Source organism: Pygocentrus nattereri, chromosome 4 (assembly GCF_015220715.1).
Source record: "Pygocentrus nattereri isolate fPygNat1 chromosome 4, fPygNat1.pri, whole genome shotgun sequence".
Lineage (NCBI taxonomy): Eukaryota > Metazoa > Chordata > Actinopteri > Characiformes > Serrasalmidae > Pygocentrus > Pygocentrus nattereri.
Window position 1 is genome coordinate 38557303 of NC_051214.1, and position 21395 is coordinate 38578697.

At 38.1% G+C, this 21395-nt stretch overlaps 1 protein-coding gene across 3 annotated transcripts in view; it reads left to right on the forward strand.

The window, feature by feature from the left end:
* kif26aa (kinesin family member 26Aa) overlaps positions 1–21395 on the forward strand; it is a 119020-nt gene that overhangs the window by 24534 nt on the left and 73091 nt on the right. For all 3 annotated transcript variants that reach the window (XM_037537957.1, XM_037537958.1, XM_037537959.1), the window contains exon 3: positions 16393–16881. In XM_037537957.1, coding sequence (XP_037393854.1) covers positions 16393–16881 — 489 coding nt within the window. The remainder of the gene's footprint in view (positions 1–16392; positions 16882–21395) is intronic.

Below are 21395 nucleotides of genomic sequence, written 5' to 3' on the forward strand. Positions count from 1 at the left end.
TACTTAACAATAATTATTGGGTAACACTTTATTTGAAGGCTACCTACATAAGGGCTTCATGACGCATTCATAAGCACTGAATAAGTTTATGAAGCACTACTTGAACATTTATTGAGTGCTTATGTCAGTTCTTGCAACCTGACATAAGATGTTTTATGAAATAAATGACATTGTGCTGACATAATATGAATAAACGTTGAACATATTTACATCACTAGACATATTTAAAACACTATACATAACTATTTATGTCAGCAATCTTAAGATGACATTGTGTTGATATCAGGTGAAATATGCCTGGATCCACCCCTTCTTCCCTCCATGGCATGGATAAGATGATTGATGCAGTTTTATGTCACATCAGAAGGTAGATTGTGACAGAGAACGAAAGGGATAAAAACATAAAGGTTGTTTTTACAGTTTATGTGTGAAGTATATCTTTTTGCTTCATGTCATTCTTCGCCTCTCTTAAACCACATATATGAAGTCTTGGTCTTGCAGTAGTGTCACCAGGACAGTGCATACCTGTTAATTTTTGTTTTCCAAGGCATGTTGTGTTTGTTTTTAGATACCCTTTGCAGTCAGTAATATGGTTAAGGATGTGACTTGGAGCAGTATTTGTGACATTTGTTTGTTTGCTATAAATAAAGTTGTAGCATTTCATTTATTGTCTTTTATTTTAACATTATCTTCATTTTCCCACTCACCATGTCTAGTGAATTCTTAATGAAGGTGTTACTACTTTAGTTTGAGGGCCTTAAAATCATTCATAGAACAGATATGTGTTGTTCATAAATAGCCATCTGTCTTATAAACTCTACATCTTGTGGGAAACATACTTCATAACAGTGTTATAAATGAACCATGACTTTAGTTTAAGGGTATTAAATTCCTTCATGAAGTTGACAAACATACTTCTTAACAGGTACGCACTGTCCTGGTGACACTACTGCAAGACCAACACTTCATATATGTGGTTTAAGAGAGGAGAAGAATGACATGAAGCAAAAGCAATACTTCATACATAAACTAAAAACAACCTTTATGTATTTATCTCTGTCATAATCTGCCTTCTGATGTGATATAAAATTGCATCAATCATCTTATCCATGCCATGGAGGGAAGAGGGGGTGGTTTCTAGGCATATTTCACCTGATATCAATACAATGTCATCTTAAGAATGCTGACATAAATAGTTATGTGTAGTGTTTTAAATATGTTTAGTGCTGTAAATATGTTCAACGTTTATTCTTATTATATCAGTACAATGTCATTTATTTTGTAAAACATCTTATGTCATGTTGCGAGAACCAACATAAGCACTTAATAAATGTTCAAGTAGTGCTTCATAAACACATTATTCAGTGCTTATGAATGTGTTATGAAGCCCTTATGTAGGTAGCCTTCAAATAAAGTGTTACCCATTATTGGTGGTGGGCCATTTTTAGAATTGTGAATGGTCAGTTATCTACACATACTGATATGATTATCTGATATAAACATGCATCCCTACTTATAATGACTCATGGTTTTAAATGCACACACCACTCTGATCAAATCAGACCTTTTTTTTTCTCTATTATAGCTTTTAAACTTTCACATTAATGTCCACCAGCGCACATTCTCAGTCTAGTTAGCTTTTACTGATGCTCATAACTTGAGGCGCTCTATTGAAACTGTCAATTTCAAGTCCAATACAGGAACATAATTATAGATTTTATCATTACTGTAAGAACTGTAAGGAAATTGTGCTGCTTAAAGCTTCTTGGTAGAATGATGAGCAGCCTTGTGAATAGAAGCCTGGAGATGACCTTGAAGTCAGCAGAATGTTTCCCTGCAGAATGTTGTATGTAAGACTCTTGGTTTACAACGAGCAGATCTTGAAGCAGTGTTATTGTGCTATTGGAGCTCTTCATTGACTTTGTTTGTAGTGATGGAGGTTTGTAGGCTGGTGTTTTTGGTGGGAAGTGTAATGCCGTAGGCTGCGTTTGTTTCTACCCAAAATCTGCCCCACTTTTTTTGATAAGCTGCTGAATCGATCTTTAAATCTACAATTAATTCCATGTGTCTCACTCTGAAATCCAAATAATGTTGCTGGGAAGAAAAAAAAATCAATACTGAACCTAGAGTGGAAGCGTTTTTTTTCTGGAGTTAAATTAGTCTGACTCTGTGGGCTGTGTTCTCTACTTTCCTTACACTCCTTCTTTATACCCAGATAATATGTTCTCCCTCTCCACAGAAACATTATAACAGTGCCCTCGGGGTCCTGTGGGCATAAATTCCAGCAAACCGGCATAAGGGAATGAAGTAGTTGTCAAGAGTGTAGATTATTTTACTCCAATCTGAGAAATTGAATTTTTCACTTGACTCATTTTGCTGAGTGATTATATTAATCATCTGCCTAATTAGCCTGGCTAATGTGCAGTGGCGGAACACTCGTGATTCTTGAGAGAGCGCTTAGTTTTACAACACAGGGCAGCATATATGCCTTACATTCATTATTAGGAAGGACTGGACTTGGCATCATCAGTGCAGCTTCACACTTTGAGTTACGTATGTGAGTTTAGTTTCTTTAAATGTGTAGTGTCCTGGTGCTTAAGTTTACCTCTGATGCTTTTCTCCATTAATTATGCTGCCTGTCACAAGTTGACTTCTGCCATCTTAAAGCACATCTACAATTCTTTTGAGCATGTTATGCAACCAGGTGTGTATGAGAGGTAGTCCTGGATTCCTCAGTGATATGAGTCCCAGTTACGTAACCGCCTCATTAAAGTGACAGGCTCTGTGCTTTGATATGTATGTCTCGGAATATAAGTGCAGTGCAGGATAAACAAGACTTTGTGGCTCAGGACTGGCAGTGTGCTTCCAGTGTTAGATATGCATATCGTAGCTTAACTGATTTGTCATTTCTTGTTTATTGTGGTGGTTTTTCACTCTGCAGTAGCTTTCAGGTGTGTGATGATGCATGCAGTGCTGTCTAAAACTGCAAAAATATATATATAAACCTGTTTATCTGGGCAAAGAACATTTGTTAAAATGCAAAAGTTAAGACAAACGCAAATAACCTAATAAATAATACATTGTGATTTTATGTGAGTGTTAGTTTACCTGCACAGAACACTACTGTTTACTGTTTACATCTGTTACTTGATGCACTTTATGAACAGCTGCTCTACACGTTTGCGCATTTGCACATACGGACGTGTAACTTTAATTTTTTCAACTTTCATACTGTACATTTTTACTTTTACTTTTTAGAGTTATTCTTATATTTTCTTTTTTATTATTCTCTTAAGATTATATTTGGTGAATGAAGGAACAGCAAAGAATTTCATTGTACAGTGTAACTGCCTGTTCTGCTGTGCATATGACAATAAAACTCTTGAATCTTGTTTAGCCCCTTTAATGGCTAGGGCCCATCAGCAAGCCTAAAGTCTTATTACACACTTCTAAGAGTTGCTCATTCAGTTTGCCCTGAAATCCCTGCAGTTACTGAATAATAAGCCTTCGTATGTATTGATCTGTGTTTAAAAGGGTTGACCGTTTCCAAAGCTCTCCTTAAGTAAGCCCAGGATTTATAGCCTCATGAAGAAATTGAACAAATCTATACAGCAGCTAGAAAATCAGTAACCAAAAAATGATTGTTATATTTTAGCAGATTAATGTTTATTTGTATTTATTCTAATGTTATTTATTGTTTCATTTGTGTCATATTGCAAAACCCTAGTATTTGCATGTGACTCCAGAAGAAAAAAAGACCAGTTATTTAAGTGTGGCTATGTGTATAGCATAAGCCCATCCCCCTGTCCCCCACAGATGATAGAACACATGTAGAAGTCTATGTTGATTATTAACTGTGTTTATATGCACACAATAGACCCGTTAAGCTAAACGTTATTCTAAGAAACTAAATGAAACCTGGACATTTACACAGGCTGTATAAAAGGCTAGTTCATTTATTATCCCATTTACATTCATACCAGCATACCCTGACATTATAACATGAAGTATCCCTTTCATGACCCACTTGAATTTTATACACATAAGAGTTTCCCACTGTCTTAAAATGTCAACGTTCATTTTTTCTCCGTCTATTTAAATTTATAATGATGTGCATTTCTTACAACATTTTGACAATATTTCTGACATGAGGGATGTTTTTCCCCTATGCAAAAGTGCAGCTCTTTTTGCCTTGTGTCACTTGTGTTTGTTTTGGTGTCAAACAGATGTCATCTCATGTGTGGGACTATAGGAAATGTCACAAAAGCTCCAGTGGTGTATCTAAGCGTGTACATGTCCAAATCTCTCTCAATGTGTACAGTTAGTATCAACCTGGATCTGCCTGTTTCAGTTGGGCTAAGTTTAAGTTGACTAGTGCATCTCATATGCTTCCATGCACTGCATTGGTCATGAAACTATGGTTTCTTCACCCTAGTAGTGCAGTAAATGATAGGGAGTCATACAGCTTATGGCTTATTACAAATGGCTTTATATAAGACATAGTTCAGTATTTGAGTGTAGAAGCCGTTAGTCCATGACCTACATAGTGCCCTTCAAAGGGAGTAGGGAGCAATTTGGGATTCAATCTGAGACCTTTGGTTCTTGGACCATGACAACCAGACCATACTGTTTACATGATCATATATAAGTAGTCAGACTTATTTCAAACCACTGGTGTGCATGCAAGCATTGTTATTGATAATGGCCTAAACAAATGACCAAAACCTTTTTGAAATTGTTAATTGTGATAGTTTTACTGTGATAACTCATTGCTCTGATGGAGTGATACAAATTGCTCCAGTGCATATTATTTACTGCAGGCTTTTATGATTTGCCTAATACCATTATTCCCTGCTGTGTGTCAACAGCTGCCATCATTCAGACTGAAGCTATCTGTGTCTGAGGGGTTGTTTATTAAAGACTGAGTGTGTGCAGCTTTCACAGTGATATCTGGATAATTTGTCAATATTGTCACGTAAAGGTTCATTTTTAATGCATACCATAACAGCAAGCAGATAACATCCCATTTCGAACATACTGGCTACAAGGGAAAGAACAGATGCAGCCAGATCAGAATCACTGTGATCTGTTTCAATTTACTTCAGTGCCATAATTTATTTGTTTGCATATTTCCCTGAAATTAGTGCTGGGAACGTAAATTGCACTGCCATGTTGTTGGAATTTCCGTTTCGCTGATTATGTAAATCATTAAAAATGTGCAATTCTGAACGTGGACCCTTGAATGCAAAATGTAACCGCATGTCATCAAACACTGCCATCGAGTGCACGCTTGCTGGTGATAATGGGAGCCTATCGGCTGGGATGTGATCGTAATCCAGCGTAATTGCTCTATTAAGTGCTTCCATTATAATATCTCCCCACGTCTCATAGTCAATTATGCCTGTGTCGTTAACATCATTATCTTCAGTGTCGTTAGATGTGTGCGGCCAATATGAGTCCCCTGACTGACTGGAGAGAAAGGTATTTGTCAGTTATCAACATTCTTTACCTCCATTTTGTGGCCACAACATCAGGACTCCTACATATTAGAGAAACGTATCTCTTTCTTATCAGAGTGGAGTGAAGGTCTTTCTGTCAAAGCATTTTGAAGGTGTGATGTGATGTGATGTGATGTGATGTGATGTGATGTGATGTGATGTGATGTGGTGTGATGTGATGTGGTGTGGTATGGTATGGTATGATATGGTGTGATGTGGTGTGGTATGGTATGGTATGGTGTGATGTGGTGTGGTGTGGTATTGTATGGTATGGTATAGAATGGTATGATGTGATGTGGTGTGGTATTGTATGGTATGGTATGGTGTGATGTGGTGTGGTGTGGTATGGTATGGTATGGTATGGTATGGTATGGTATGGTGTGATGTGGTGTGGTATGGTATGGTGTGGTGTGGTGTGGTGTGCTATTGTATGGTATGGTATGGTGTGATGTGGTGTGGTATTGTATGGTATGGTATAGTATGGTATGGTATGGTATGGTATGGTGTGATATGGTATGGTGTGATGTGGTGTGGTATGGTATGGTATGGTGTGATGTGGTATGGTATGGTATGGTATGGTGTGATATGGTATGGTATGGCATGGTGTGGTGTGGTATGGTATGGTATGGTATGGTATGGTGTGATGTGGTATGGTGTGATGTGGTGTGGTATGGTATGGTATGGTGTGATGTGGTATGGTATGGTATGGTGTGATATGGTATGGTATGGCATGGTGTGGTGTGGTATGGTATGGTATGGTATGGTATGGTATGGTATGGTGTGATGTGGTGTGGTATTGTATGGTATGGTATGGTGTGATGTGGTGTGGTATCGTATGGTATAGTATGTTATTGTTTGGTGTGGTATGGTGTGGTATGGTGCCCACCATACAAAATGATAAGCCATAGTGTGTCAAAAATGGGTTTATCCACGTTAGCCCATATCCAAGAGATCAAAGTTGGTGTATGCTGAATGAAGTCCTTTAGATCACTGACATGCAGAACATTATTGCATTTCTAATGCACTTTCATGTGTCTGCAAAGAGCGAGGAAGAGTGATAGAGAAATGAGAGTAGATGTGAATAAAGCATCAGATGGAAATTATTTCCCCTGTTTTAAATAGGCACAAACTTTTTGGTTTGGTCAAGGGAATAAAAGAACTCCGTAGCGCGCATGCTGGGGTGGGATTTAGCTTTAAGTTACTGTAGTTTCTTCCTGTGTTTCCCTGCTCAGGGCGTCTTTCCATTTTCAAAAATCCTTCACAGATGCCTCCACATTAAAGGAATGGTTCAGTGAAAAATCTAATGTACACAATTTTCTATGTATTGTAGATCAGCCAAAACATTTGATGAATCAGCCAAAACATTTGGTGTCCAAATTTTATTTAAACACTAGAAGTCAATAGGCACAATCCATTGACTATTTTACAAATGAGTTAATTAATCTAAATTATTTTCCTTCAAAAATCGAATTACCTGGCTTTACCTAGACAAAGAACTGGGCTTAAAATAATGGTAGAAATAAAACAATTTGATAAACTACACGTCCCATCAATCCCAAAGCACATAAACACACACTCGCACCATTAGAATAAGCCCAGATTCTAGCCAAAACATTTTCTCACTTACTCAGTGGCAATTGTAAGGAAGGCAGGTAGGGCAGACGACATTATGGCTTTAATAATGAGTGTATTTAGCAGTTAAAAGGAAAACCGATTTTGAAAAGCTCACCCTACTCATGGTAATTTAATGAATAGACATGAATAGACAACACCTACAGTGGTTTTGCCTTTTCTGGTGGTCCATCAACCAGAATAGCGCCTGTGTGGTTTCTTCTCAGGTGCTTGTGCATCACACTAGCCCTGCTGTGTTCTACCACCAAAACTCACTTTTTTTTGTTGTTATAGTATTCCAAACGTGTTCATCACCTTGGATCCTTAGAAACTTTCAGAAACCTCTTTTGCAATCGAGTTGGATACTGCAGCGTCCATGATTTTTTTTTTAACTATAGATGCCTGGAGCCAAAAACAACTGAGATCATGCATGCAGAAATCAGGTAGTGGTATTCAGGAAAAGCATTTGTTGATTGAATTGTGTTGGTCGAGTTGCATTAAAAAGTATTTTAAAATTCAAAAGGGTAATTCATAAAAATTAATTTTAAAAAAGGATGCGTTGGTTTAAAATATTGATGATGCATTTTCAGCATCAGCTTCACTGATTACGTCAATTAATCACAGCAACCCTAGCAGACACCCAAATTGTCTCCGTAAATACATGCACAAAATTTCTCACAACCTGATCAAACCCCATCCAGGTCTTCATTAAGGCAGTGCAAACTTGTCAATGTGGTTTAGGCTTTAGACTTAGTGTGAGCTGTAAAATTAAGAAGAAGTGTAGCTTAATGCTGCAGGCAGTCATTTTAGACAACTGGTTTTGTGCCGAATTCTTATATCCCTTCAAGTGCATGCATGTCACGTAACATTTTACATAGATTACTGTAACATTTGAGGTGGTAAAGCTGGAGGCAAGTATGAGTTGCTTTTATTTACATCTGATTTGACAGAGTCCAGAAACTTATTAGTAGCAGAGGTGCATAGAGCATGATAAAACAAAACAGAGAGAAAGCAAACAGAGCACAAACTAAACACAAAGGTAGACAAATTAAACAACTCCTGAAACAAAACCTGAAACAAGCTGAAAAAAAAAACTAGAAACAGGGAACAACCAACTAAGGGGGGATATCGACAATGCAAGACAAAGGGACTGAGCAAACACGGGTATAAATACACTGAGAGAAAGCAAGAAACACCAGGGACTAATGAGAGGGCAGTGTTACAGACTACAGACAGGTGGGACAATGACCAGGCGGCAGGACCAAGGAGGAGACACAGACCAAAACAACAACAAAAGCACATGGCAAGACACACAAGGGAATGAAAACAAAGGCAGAAACAGAGAAAGACAAGAAGAAGGCAAGATGGGATGTTACAGTTATGTTCAAGATTTCTGTTGTTTATATTAAAAATATATATGTTAACCCTGAACTTTTTAACTCAAAATATATGTTCATAAAACAGAAATCACAAATGTAATATCGTGATCAGATAGTGAGTTTTACAGCTCACATTAATACGTCCTGAACAGCATGTCTATGTGATCTTTTTGAACTTCTGGACATATTTAGGGAAATATGTTTGTTTCTTTGTTTGTTAGCAACATTTCTCTGGTGGTATCTAGTTCAAAGTCCATGCATAACAGCAAAAAGTTCTTGTTGGGTTCATTCTGTCTTATGTTTTTTAGAAAGTTGCTTAGGTAGTTGCTGAAATCTTTACTCTCATTATCCCTGACACCTCAAACTGGCCTGTGCTGGCTTTGGGCTGTTTAATTTATTCTCCGTGTGTTTTTCAAGTGTTCTAAGGAGCAGTGAAGTACACTCCCACTGAGGCTTGTGTCTAGTTCCACTACTAGGAATACACACAGGTGTTTTCATTAGGTGACTGCTGGCAGCATGAATATGCACAAGGCATATTTTAACTGTGAGTGAAGCTCTTTGGGGAATGACACTGGGCCGAGGCCTTGTGTTGACTACAAACAAGACCACAGGCTTGAAGGATGGATAAATGAGATGGGCACTAGAATGAGGAGAATAATTTCTATGAACATGTCCGTGGAGCCCTGGCATAGCTGAAAAATGACCAAATGCAAGTCTGTTGGATTACAAGATGCACCTCAGTGCTTTCTCTGTGCTAGCATACTTAATTCAACTCATTGCCCAATTAACACACTCTTGACAAGATGAAGCAGGTGCGGTACAGCAGGGAGTATTTTAAAATGTACAGCGTGTCTTGCACTGGAAATGCCCATACCAACATGGGGTCTCCCACATTAGAAGATGAGATCTGCCTTAGAGTGCTTGTCTTGACTCATTTCCCACTTACGTAGTTGTAATTACAAAGTCTTTGCCTCCAGGTGCTTTGCAGTCAGAAACATGGAGCATTTGCTAGTGACTAGTAAACCACTAACATCACCACTAACCACTAAATGTAGTTATGTTAAAGCTGAAGTTTGGGTGAAGGGCATGCCTAAAACCTTTTTCCAATCTAGTGCCCTATAAGTTCAGATCCTCACCTTCCACTCCTATGACAAAGGGTATCCTCACTGCCACCCCATCTCCTCCCTGTTCCTCAGTCCTATATCAGTACAGCTACAGCTATGAGGGGGCTCTGACCTTCTAGCTACAGGCAGAAGCTGCCCAGAACTCCAGCCAAAGTTTTCAGAGTTCTACCCCCCTCCCTCAATCAGTCTTCCCTCATACTACCACCATAATCTGAACTCACATGATCTGAACTCACAAATACTTCTTTATGTAGGTGCATTCACTTCATATCATGCTTGACATCACCCTTTAACCAGGGAAAAATTACTGTAATCTTGAGGCTTATTGCTTTAAAAATGCAAGGAATAGTTACAGATGTAAGCATACTACACCTATAGCCTGATGACTTCTAAAAGTAAGCTGCATTTAAAAAAAACAAAAAACATTATCTACTATTGACCATTAAAATCACCTTTTCATTGGCCATCAAAATTCTTTTTGAAGCATCCATTTGTAATTACAACTTATAGGGACATATATATCGACATTTGTGTATTTACAATAATTCTCTAGGACTGCTCACATTGCCTGAGTAGAAGCAGTTTGGTGTGTGAATTCAGGCATTGACTGTGACTCCTCCTCCCTTTTCCCCAAAATACTCCATCTGCTGCTGTGCCTATAAAGGCAAAAGTCTATTTATTGTGTTAGGTGATTTATGTTATTGGTGCATAAGAAGTCAGAGTGCCCTCTTATCCCACTCAGTTGTGCTTTTGGTAGTGAACCAGCAACACGTTTCTATTAGGATAAGAGGAATTAAACTGATAAACAGTTGAGTTTTGCAGGCTGATGTTCTGTTGCATTGAAAGGAAAGGAAAAAACACAATATAATCAAGGTAAGTTCTATCAACATTTTTGTCCTTTTCGCATTGATTAGCATCATATATATTTAATTACTTAAATAAGTAATGTTTTAACTATGTGTACACAAACTGGTTGCAGTGAAAGTCGCTGTTATTTCTGTAGAGTCTTCACTGAAGTCCCATGCTAGTTTAGCTCCAATCAGATTGGCAAAAATGTACAAACATGTTTCACCAATGCCAGTGGCTCTCGGATGACACAAGATCAAGCTACTTCAAACATTCACATATAAAACATAATAGTAACATAAGTCGGTGTTTTTAACTGTTGGTTTATGTAACGAGCAGCACAAGTAGGCAAACCAGATATTGTGTCTGTTTTATGTTTAAAGCTTACATTTTGTGCCATTATTCTCAGACACTGAAGTTGATGGTCTTAAAATCTCCCCCATCATCTCTTACATCTATTTTCTTTATTGTTCTTTCTCTGCTTTGCGGTGAAAGCATATACTTTACTTATCCTGCTTCCTGCTCATTTTAAACTCATTACTTTCTTTCACTCTCTACCTCCTGACAGGCCTAAAAAACAGAAAATTGTACTTACCATGTAATTTTCCTTTCACTATGATGACATTCAAAGAAGGATTCTGTATATGTCTTTGTGCTTATATATGGTTTAGTAGGTAAAATTCAAATTCAAGTAGTCCAAATATTAAAATCCATTAACATGTATTATTCTTTTTGTTTAGCTACATTAGTGAGGGTTTTATGTAGGTATATTGAGATGTTTAAATCTGAAGATCATTTTCATTGGGGGATTTTTGGTATGAAGTCTGAAATTTGAGTTTTGACTTTAACAGTCATATTGCCTCCATGATATCAGATTGGTAATATCAAGAAAGATGAACACATGTGGCATAGCTTATCAACATTTATATACAGTCCACCCATCACTAGTAGTGACAGAAAGATCAGGGCAGGTGGTGGACACTTCAGTGCTCAAAGTTTGCCTTGCTGTCCATGCCCCTGTCTATCAGAATGCAAAGACCAATGAAGACACACTTGGGGCGGTCCTCTGGGGGAGCCGGCTTATTGAAAGTAACTGATTCATGAGTAATGGGTTGCTGACCTCTCAGTGTTAGCCTGTAGAGCTCCAGACGCCCAGTAAATGCTGTTGGGAAAGCAGACAACAACTTGGCTATTAAACTTTATTCAAAGCAAGCAGCATGTAGGCCTCCACAGTGATGTACAAGTGGCTATTGTTTGTTCCCCCAGTGGGTGGATGGACTTATATAAGCTCTATGTCTGTGCATATGTGTTCTAGTCAGATCCTCTTTTTTTCATTCTGCAGCTGTCATGCTGTAAATGTCACTGCATGTATATAAGAGGTGCATGATATATTGTAGCTCATATATTATTCACTGATCAATAAGAATTTTTAAGAATTCCTATACTGAAATTAATACTGATCTAAGAATTACATCTAAGAATTTAGCACACTAGTTCTGTTCACATATATGCTGACCTTGTGTAGTACTAGTGCTGGGCAGTCTCTTCTTTTCTGCTTTCATATAGGGAACATAGTGGATAACACTACCACTCAACACACAAAAGATAGGTTAGATTCCTAGATCAGGCAGGAATGGCACTACTATACTAAAAGGACTTTCTGAGTAAGGCTCCAACCAGTTCATTCACCTATTGCTGTAGTATGTAAATGTCTACAATAATAAAAGTCTGATTTACCTCTCATAGCTGTATGTAGAAGTATGAATAACCTTTGATGCACCTTTGGAGTTTTAACCTGCCTTATGCTCACTGCTCTACATATGAATTATAGTAGGCGCTTGTTTTAAAAAAAGTGAAAATTAAAACGAAAAGTTAAAGTAACAATGATGAGTTATTGGTATTGGTATTAACCGAAACAAAGTGTTGTCAATTGTTGCTATCATCCCAGAAATTCTGCACCAGTGCATCCCTAATCTCTATAAACATAGATACTCTTAAAGCTTGATGCAAGTAATGTACTGAATTTACTTTATAACAGATATATTCATAATTTCCATGTGAACTAAATCCATTACATTAATACAATTGCGGTGAATGGTGAGTTACCAGAAATATAAAAGGCCTATTCACTCCAAGTAAGATGTTTTCGGATGACAAAGCCAGAGGAAATTTTTTTAATGCAGTAGAACCTTCATATCAAGTCCAGTGCATTTTTAAAATGCTCAACAATACGGGAAGAAAACGGATAAAGAAGAGAAAGAAATAGAATGCTGAAGTAGTATTGTTGATTCCACGGCCTTACAGCATTGTGGTCCACCACATGTTTTTTTTATTTACATTTTTATAGTCAAAGTGGTGCTTGTAGTATTAGCTTGTGTGCTCTGCCACAAAATGAGCTGTTGTGCTGCCAACTTGATGTACAATTGTTTGAACTGCAACTATGACAAATGAGCTCTGATTGTGAGCCTGATTTTAATGGATCCTTATAATGCAAAGCATTGAGTGTGTTAAAAACATTGCAGTCCATCAGTTTTGGGCTCAATGTGAAAGATGACTGTAAAAGATTTTTGTTTTAAAGTTGTCATGTATTTGTTTTTTTTTTTTAATATGTAATAATAATCATACTAGCTGTGTTGGTGAAATAGATTATATTAATGTAGAAATTAATTTATACACATTTTAGTACAGATAGGCTTATTTATGGCTCTTTGCTTTGTCCCTTTTGTGTCCTTCCACTATACATGTCACTAATGTAAATCTGAAATGAGCTCTGCATTTTGGAAATACACTGATTCATTTTACTGAGGCCCTTTATGATATATGGTATGGTATTTTAGATTGTCTCCATTACAGAAGTTTTGAACGCTCTTTCTTGGCAGGTATTGATTCTTACCAAACACGCTCAGTGGGCAGAATGTCCAGTGTGAAACAGCCAGGCTGGACGTGCAGCTCGAACAGGTTGTGATGCATGCATGCCGGTATGTCTGAAGCAGATTGCAGACATCTGGCATGCCGGCTCAGTCTGAGCCTCCTGCAGGGAACTCTTTCGAGTGGTCCTCTGGCCTCAGACAAAAGCACTCAATCACAGAGAGGAGGAGGATTCACTCCCTGACCCTCCACTGCACTCCTGCACACAAAACACAGCAGTGAAGGCAACACAAGGGTTACCCCAGCGTTATGTCTTGCAGTGCAACAGCTGGAAAGAGAAAACAGGTTTATTACAACCTCTAAATCATACTCTAAATCATTGTCCAGGGAGTGATTAGGAATGTATATGAATGGTGCAGCTGGGGGGAACTGAAGGTCTGCAGAAAGCTTTTGATGTCTGATTTTTTAATTGTACCCATTTTTTTTATGGCTAAAGACATATGAACAACAGTTGGTGAAATAGCCATGGACTTGAGCGTTAATTCTGAAAAGCATTTCTGCAAAAATACACCAAAATAAGTTTAAATAGGTGTAAAGTGTCTTTTATTGTATGTAATAAAGACCAGCTTGTATAATAAGAAAAAATCTAACCTTTACATGCTCTGAAAGTATGATGTTTTAATCAGCTCTGCCCTATCTGTTCTTGTTATTTGATCACCTTAATAAGTATACAATTTTGACTGTTTTCACTCCATTGAACATGTTCGTGGCCTAGTTTAAGAGCACAAGAATGGGATATCTCTCAATCTCTCCACACTGCCTTCACACAGATATGAGTTTACTTTTGTAGCTATCTGACTTTTCTCATCAAAGGAAGGAGTTCATAGTGAAAATCTTGACTGGAGGGTTTGTGTGATGGCTGCTCAATTTCCTCTCTCTCTCTCTCTCTCTCTCTCTCTCTCTCTCTCTCTCTCTCTCTCTCTCTCTCTCTCTCTCTCTCTCTCTCTCTCTCTCACCTTTAAATCTGCTCTTCTGCAAAACTCAGATCAATTTAAGCCTCTAGAAGTCTCTGTGGATATCTGCACAGCACTATCTAAATATACTATGTACCTTCAAACAAGCTTGGAAATCCCTTTTTGTCTGGCAGCCTTTGACTATAAAACACTTTTTTGGTGCTCAGCTTCCAGATGGTATATGATGCCTTAATGCCAGTCATCTTATCAGAGTATCTAAAAAGCATTAGAACATTGATAATACTGAACTGCAACAATAACAGACTGTGCTTACTTGATTTAAAAGAATAGTTAAACAACAAGAATGGCAACGAATGATTGTCCACAAGTGCAGCTGATCGTCTAAAGCAGCGTTCAGATACTTATTCTCTTTAGAGATCAAAGCATTTGTCAAATCCTGGCGGGACCCAATATTTACATCAGGACTTGGTCAGATTCAAACACCATTTCTTCAGTATTTATCAGGAATGGGATGGCCTCAAATTTTCCTTTTGAGTTTCTCATCACCTGTCTCACACCTTGTAACAGATGTTGGCCTACAAATGCCTACATGGCTACAAATGGCCTACCCTGCTTTTTTCTCTCTAGTTATTCTTTCTACCTTCTTTTATTTACCTAGAATTATTTTTAATGTGGTGCACTGAAGTCATTTGTGTTGTTGGCACCTGGGTCTATGAGGTCAGTGCTCCTTTGTGTTCAGGTCAGGTTTTGAAAGAATTTTGCCTGGCTACAATAGAGTTTGGGCAGAATTTTTCTACTATTGTTGGGTACAAATTACAGTCTGGTTAATACCTATTAAGTCCTGACCGATTACAAAAATACTGGGTATCTCACACTATCTCACTAGTGTGTGTAGTTTTTTCAGTTCACTGAAATAGTGGGGATCCCACACTTAATACTTCGGGATCACACACTACTCAGCTTTTAAGTTGTTGCCGAATCGAATTGAACTCACTGAACGTGCATAAACATGTTCTCCCTTTACTAGGAGACACAAATAAACAAATGTGGATCACCTTGCTGCTGCTGCTGCTATTTTCGCTACTGTGCTGACACAGTAAAGAATCAGCTCATAAACATATTTAAGTGAGGGTTATGATTGTTTTATGACTCTTTTTTCCACTTTCTTTTTTTTTCATCTTCTTCTTTTGTGCTCTCACTTGTCATTGGCTGTTGGAGGAGTCCGCTCACATTGAGTCACTGACCAGTACACACTACTATATTGTGCAGAATTTTGTTGAGCTACAGTCAGGTTGGACAGATTGTTTAGGCTACAGTCAACTTTGAATAAATAGTGTGAGATAGAGTCGTGTTTGAACTCTTTCAGGGTTTGCCATGGCAGAAAGTTCTTAACAGAGGTGCCAGACTAAACTTACCACCTTTATTGGGCAACAGCAATAAAGGTTGATCTCATTGGTGGATGACAACAGTGACAACGGCATTAACATCAATTCAACTGTGCAAAAGAAGGCGAAGGTAAACCACCTGTGTACTTTACCAGGAAAACCACATGGATAGACACAACAGAGTGATTCTTGAGATACCAGAAGATGAGACCCTCAGGTTTGAAGGCATTCAGCTTCTTACTGAGGAAGAGCCAAGGATTCCTCTGAGTACAGTGTGTGGCTAGGTAAAGGGAAGTCTAGTTGTTGAACTTAGTAAATGATAAAAAAAAGAATTTAAAGCTGTAAAAGCTAAATCATTGTTGGAACAAAAGACATGATATTCTTGAGAAAAAACTATCCATGGTTGCCAGGAATCAGGAAGAACTGATGGGACTTAATGATAATAGTCGTGTTTGGACAGAATTTTGTTTGACTATTTAGGTTTAGGTGGTAGTGTGAATTAAGTTGGGTCAAACTAGGGTAGAATATTCTTGGGCTGTATTTGAGTTTGATTAAATATTTCAGGTGTGATTAAAGCTGTAATTGTCATGCAGAGAGTACACTCATGCACAGTGATGTTTAATTGCTTGCACAGAGATTGAGTCAGCATGGCTTCCAATTTAATTCTTTGCCATGGTGAATCACATGTTTCACTTTCCCCTTTGCAGGACCCAGGCATTGCAGCCTTGCTCCTTGATAAACTCCAGGCGGTGGAATGGCCTCCACGGGGTCGTGGTGCTGAGAGCTGCTGTGAGGTGTGTGGAACTCCACTGCATCAGCTGAGGCGTTGGGCCCTGCACTCTGCTTTGGGGCTTGGGCTGAATGACGTGCCAGACCTGCAGCCTGGGCAGTTTTCTGGCCTCCTGTCACTGCACTCGGCTGCCCACAGCGTGCCCTCACCACACCCTTCCTGGGACTGGCCGAAACAGAGCCCCCTATCCACAACTAGGCAACACTCCTCCAGGTCACACGGTGAGTCAGCAGCAGGAGTGAAGCACAGGGAAATGGGCTGGATCAAAAGTGGAGCTGCTGGGACGGGCATCAAGCCAACCTGCCTTGCCACAGTCACTCCGCTACCCGTCCATGCTCAGCACTATCTGGAGGGAGTGTGGAGCGTGACAAGGGTCAGTAGAGTCCATCAGCAGCAATACACACAGGTAAGGCTTAGAATAATAGTCTGAAGTGGGCAGTATTTGAGCAAAATAAAATGAACATTTAAATGCATACCTTACTGTAAAAAGACAAAAAAATCACTGTAATAGTACTGTAAATTAATGGCTGCTAGTTCACTTTGAAAGAAATTTACTGCTGCATATTACAGTAAATAACAGTAAAATATAAACTGTTTTCTGTGACGCCACAATCACCTGGACCATGAGATAACTGTGATGAGCGACCAACGACCAACTATTATGTATTTAAATTAAGTTAAAAAAAGACTCCAGTGTAAAACTTTAAAGCTTTTGGAACATAAAAACCTGAATCATCAGGATTAAAACAAGATATAATAGTGATAGTTCAACATTAACTAGCAAAGTATCTTGCTGTGCTGTTTTTAAAAAATATTTTAAGATTCATCAATTAAGGAAAACTTATGTTAAATATTGTGAAAAACGGGCAGAAATTAACAATGTAGAGAAACTTATAGACTTGAAGTTCTTTACAGTGGTGGTAATAGAAACCAGGTGTTGTCTTGTTTACAATGCAAATATAGACACTTTAATTACTAACCAAAACAACCAATGAACCTACACATGGCATCCAAGGTTTTATATGTAATGTTTTTTTTTTTTTTTTTGCCTGTCTTGTCTGGCAGATTTGCAATCAGAATTATGGTCAGACTGCATTACTGTGCCAAACAAATTTACTTTTCCAAAATGAGCACTATAGATTATAGGCTCATCTTGTCAGTGTTTCTTTCTTTCTTTCTTTCTTTCTTTCTTTCTTTCTTTCTTTTTTAATTATTTATTATACATTTGTGATATTTTTATGGCTGTAAATGTGTTTATATGTAATGTTGATTATGATAAAACAGTGAAAATCATCTTTGGAGACTGTTTTGTCTCACATCACCCTGCATGTACATCTCTGTCGTGTGGTTTTAAAAATATGTTTTAAACCGAAACTATCTATAGAACTATTATTAAACAGTATCTCTGGCATCAGGTTATGTTGTTGTGATGTAACACACTTCAGATGTCTGGTTACTGTCACCACCACAAAACAATTCTGACCAGATAACTTTTCAACATCAAACTACTCTAAAAGATTTTGTTTATGTCATCAATTTAGTTCTTACATTTTATTCATTTAAATCTTTGAATTTGTCTTTTAATCCTCCAAGTACATTTGCATACATGCAGGTGCCATATCAAACACAGCAGAAAAAATAATAAGAATAAGACAAATATATAGAATATAAAGAATATTATAGAAGACCTTGTTTATTAGACTTGTGCTCTGACCCTTTTGTGACCAGGTGAATCACAGCCATTATAAAGCCTTATATTGTGCCAAGGCCTCTTTAGATCCTCACTGCAGAGACTCTGATGGCTTATAACTCCATTCACATTTTCTGTCCCTATGAATATGGCTCAGACATTTAGCTTATGGTTTCCTCCAGAGTGGATTTCAGTAGTAGTTTTCATAGGATAGACCCTCATGAAAAGTTTAATGGGATTGAATATAATCACATCACAGAGATATCTTCCAGTTCAGGGCCAAAGCTCAAATATTACAGAGGTCAAATGGCTACCATGGCAAACCTTCAGGATCTCCAACTGTGAGACTCCATCTATTCAGGATGAAATGTGTACATGAAGCAAAACTACTTGAGATTGTACTATTTGTTATTATAAAATAATAAGAATATCATGTCTAAAAACAAAAGACAAACACCTTAGTTCTAAGCTAATTCATGTAATGCACACATTAGTGTTTGTACTTGTTTTATTAACCTGAAAATGGCATTACAAAGTCTTACTAAATATTAGGGCTGGGCAATATGACAATATCTTGTTATCATGATAAATCATATCAAAATACATTACAGTATGTTTTTCGGAACATATCGTGGATATCATCAGTGCTTGTAGAACGCTGACCAACTGCATGTTTCATAATAAAAAGAGCAGAATTCGTCCTGTTTAACTGAATTTACTTTCTTGAAGTATCGCAATATACTTTTGCCACATCTCCCACTTTTGCTAAGTATATTTCCAAAGTGACAAAATGAAAAAAGTGTCTAAAAGAAAAAAAAAATTAATCCAAACTATATCAGTTACATACATTGTCACTGACTTTCATCACTCAACCTTCCTCTCAAACATCAATATAAACTATGAAAGATGGTGGAACAGAATACTGTAATACATAAAATTAACATGTAAAACACGTTGAAAGCTGGAAATGTGCAGAGGATGTCTAATACTGACAAGAAAACAGCTGAGTGTGACTAAACTGAACAGAGGCAAGAACCATTTCCAGAATTCCTTAATGTAGTAAAGTCATGATTAGCAAATGGATTAGCATTGTTTGAGTGGCTGTGTTCAAACATCCATGGAGGGCCTGCCATTGCACCTTCTTTTATGTTGCTTTAGTTCCTTGAAATCTGAAAGGCTGCCATTGCTTAAAGCATATTGTCTTTAATGAAAAGCATTTCCCCTGGCATGGTAACTGACTAAGCATTAGTTAAGGATCATTATTTAGTGAATTAGCCTCTCTAAGATGCTGTACCACTGGCCTTCTGGTGGCTACTTGACCTTCCCTCCAGAATATAGAGCGCTAAGTCATTTTGATGTGGCATGGTACTACATTAGCATTGGGATGGCCATCTCTGACCTCATTGCCTTGAGGCAGCAATAGATTATCCCTGATGTTAACTGTGACAGTTAAGGTTGAACAAACTTTCCTTGTGAGAATATACTCGTGGTGTTTAAATGCAATGTGCACAGTTAAATGTAAGATTCATGGTTAGAAACAACACTGAGGAAAAAAAATCGGGATAGATTGCTAGCAGCTTAGAAGCCAGTAAAGTACTGTAAATACCAATCACAGTGATGTTTTTTTTTCCAGCTAAGAGTACAGAAAATGTGAAACGGTAGTAAACTGTACATATTCTTGGGATTGCACCAAATGGTAACTGCCGCAAAGGAAAGATACTTTACTGTATGCAACTACAGGTGATCATTGGCATGAAGTACTACAATGTATTTGCAACTGGTTCCTGCTATCTAGATATAATGGCTTGTGATTATTTAGATTTTTGCAGATTGTTTACCTGTAGGATTATTATTGAGATATTAAAATATTAGCACTGGGTCTGTTTCTGGGAGCCTATAATGTCTTTGTAGGACTGTTTATATTGCTACTTAGTTTTTTTGGGGTTGTTTTGCATGTTTTTCATCATATGGGCTCATAAAATTAGAAATAGTTAGAAATCCTAGAAACTAATATGTATCTAATATAGAGAGTGAGGAATTGAAATATGAACGTTTGTCTTGACCCACATTTTCACCATTCATTTTGCTAGTCATACCCAAATGTTCTTTATAAGTGAAGTAATTATGACATGCCAGTTTTTGCCATGTGCAATTACTGATAGTGAGTGGATCTCTGGCTGTGTGCATGTCGTAGTTGCCTCTCTGTGTGGCCACACCGCTCATCCTGTCAAAAGGCAACAAGTGTCCAGATGGAAGCAGCCTTTGCACGTTTGGAGGGACTGAGACAACACTAAGGTGAAGGCAAGCCATTCAGCTTTGCATCAAAGGCAGACAATGACTGCTTGCTTGCCCCCATCTCACAGGGACTGAAAAGCAATTAGACCTTGAGAAGCACAGCCTGCACGCAACACAAGGTTATTTCAGCCTTGGAGAATTCTTTGGCCCAGTAGGATGTTGTTTGGAGGCGTGACACCATGAATTCGAATGAAGCAGTGCTTTGAGCATGTGCTAGTTTGAGATGTATGTTGAGGCATGTGCACATGTTTGGCATATGCCTGTGGAGCACACCTTTTGTCTGTGCATTAGCAGAACAGCCAGGCAGTGCCCTGGTACGCATGCACTGTAATGGATCAGAGACCAGTGAAAAATTTTAAGGCCAGCTCTTTTGTTCATAACAGCGTACTTAAAAAGAATAGTTTAGTTCTACTTACTTAACAACTCTACACAGTTCGATGCAAATGTGTGTTATGCATGCAATTTGCACACTGTTATTCTGGCAGGATGTAAGCTTCTATTACTTGTTAGCTGTTTTGGGATACTGCCATCCCTCAACATTTCTTGTGGGTTACATCGCCAGTGCAAAACTTAGGAAGCAACAAAACAGCATTTTGGTCTAAGCAGAAAATTATGTTATTTTTTCACAATCTATCCATGTAAGTTTATCTTGTAAACTGGCAGAGGAATACAGACCCTGTTTGCCGGCAATTTAGGACAAGCTTTATCCATTCATCCTCAAGTCTGTGTGTCACCTGCAGTCAACTAATAGGCCTCTGCTGGCAGCTCGTCTAATTTAGGCCACTGAAGAGTCGGAGCCAAGGCTGGTTTGAATGTGTGAAGGGAGCCAAAACTGCAAATTGTCAACAGATGGGACTGCAGCCTCACCCAGGGTGAAAAAAAGTCACCTGACGTCCATCTGGGGCAGTTGTCTGTTCGACTGCACACACAGAGTT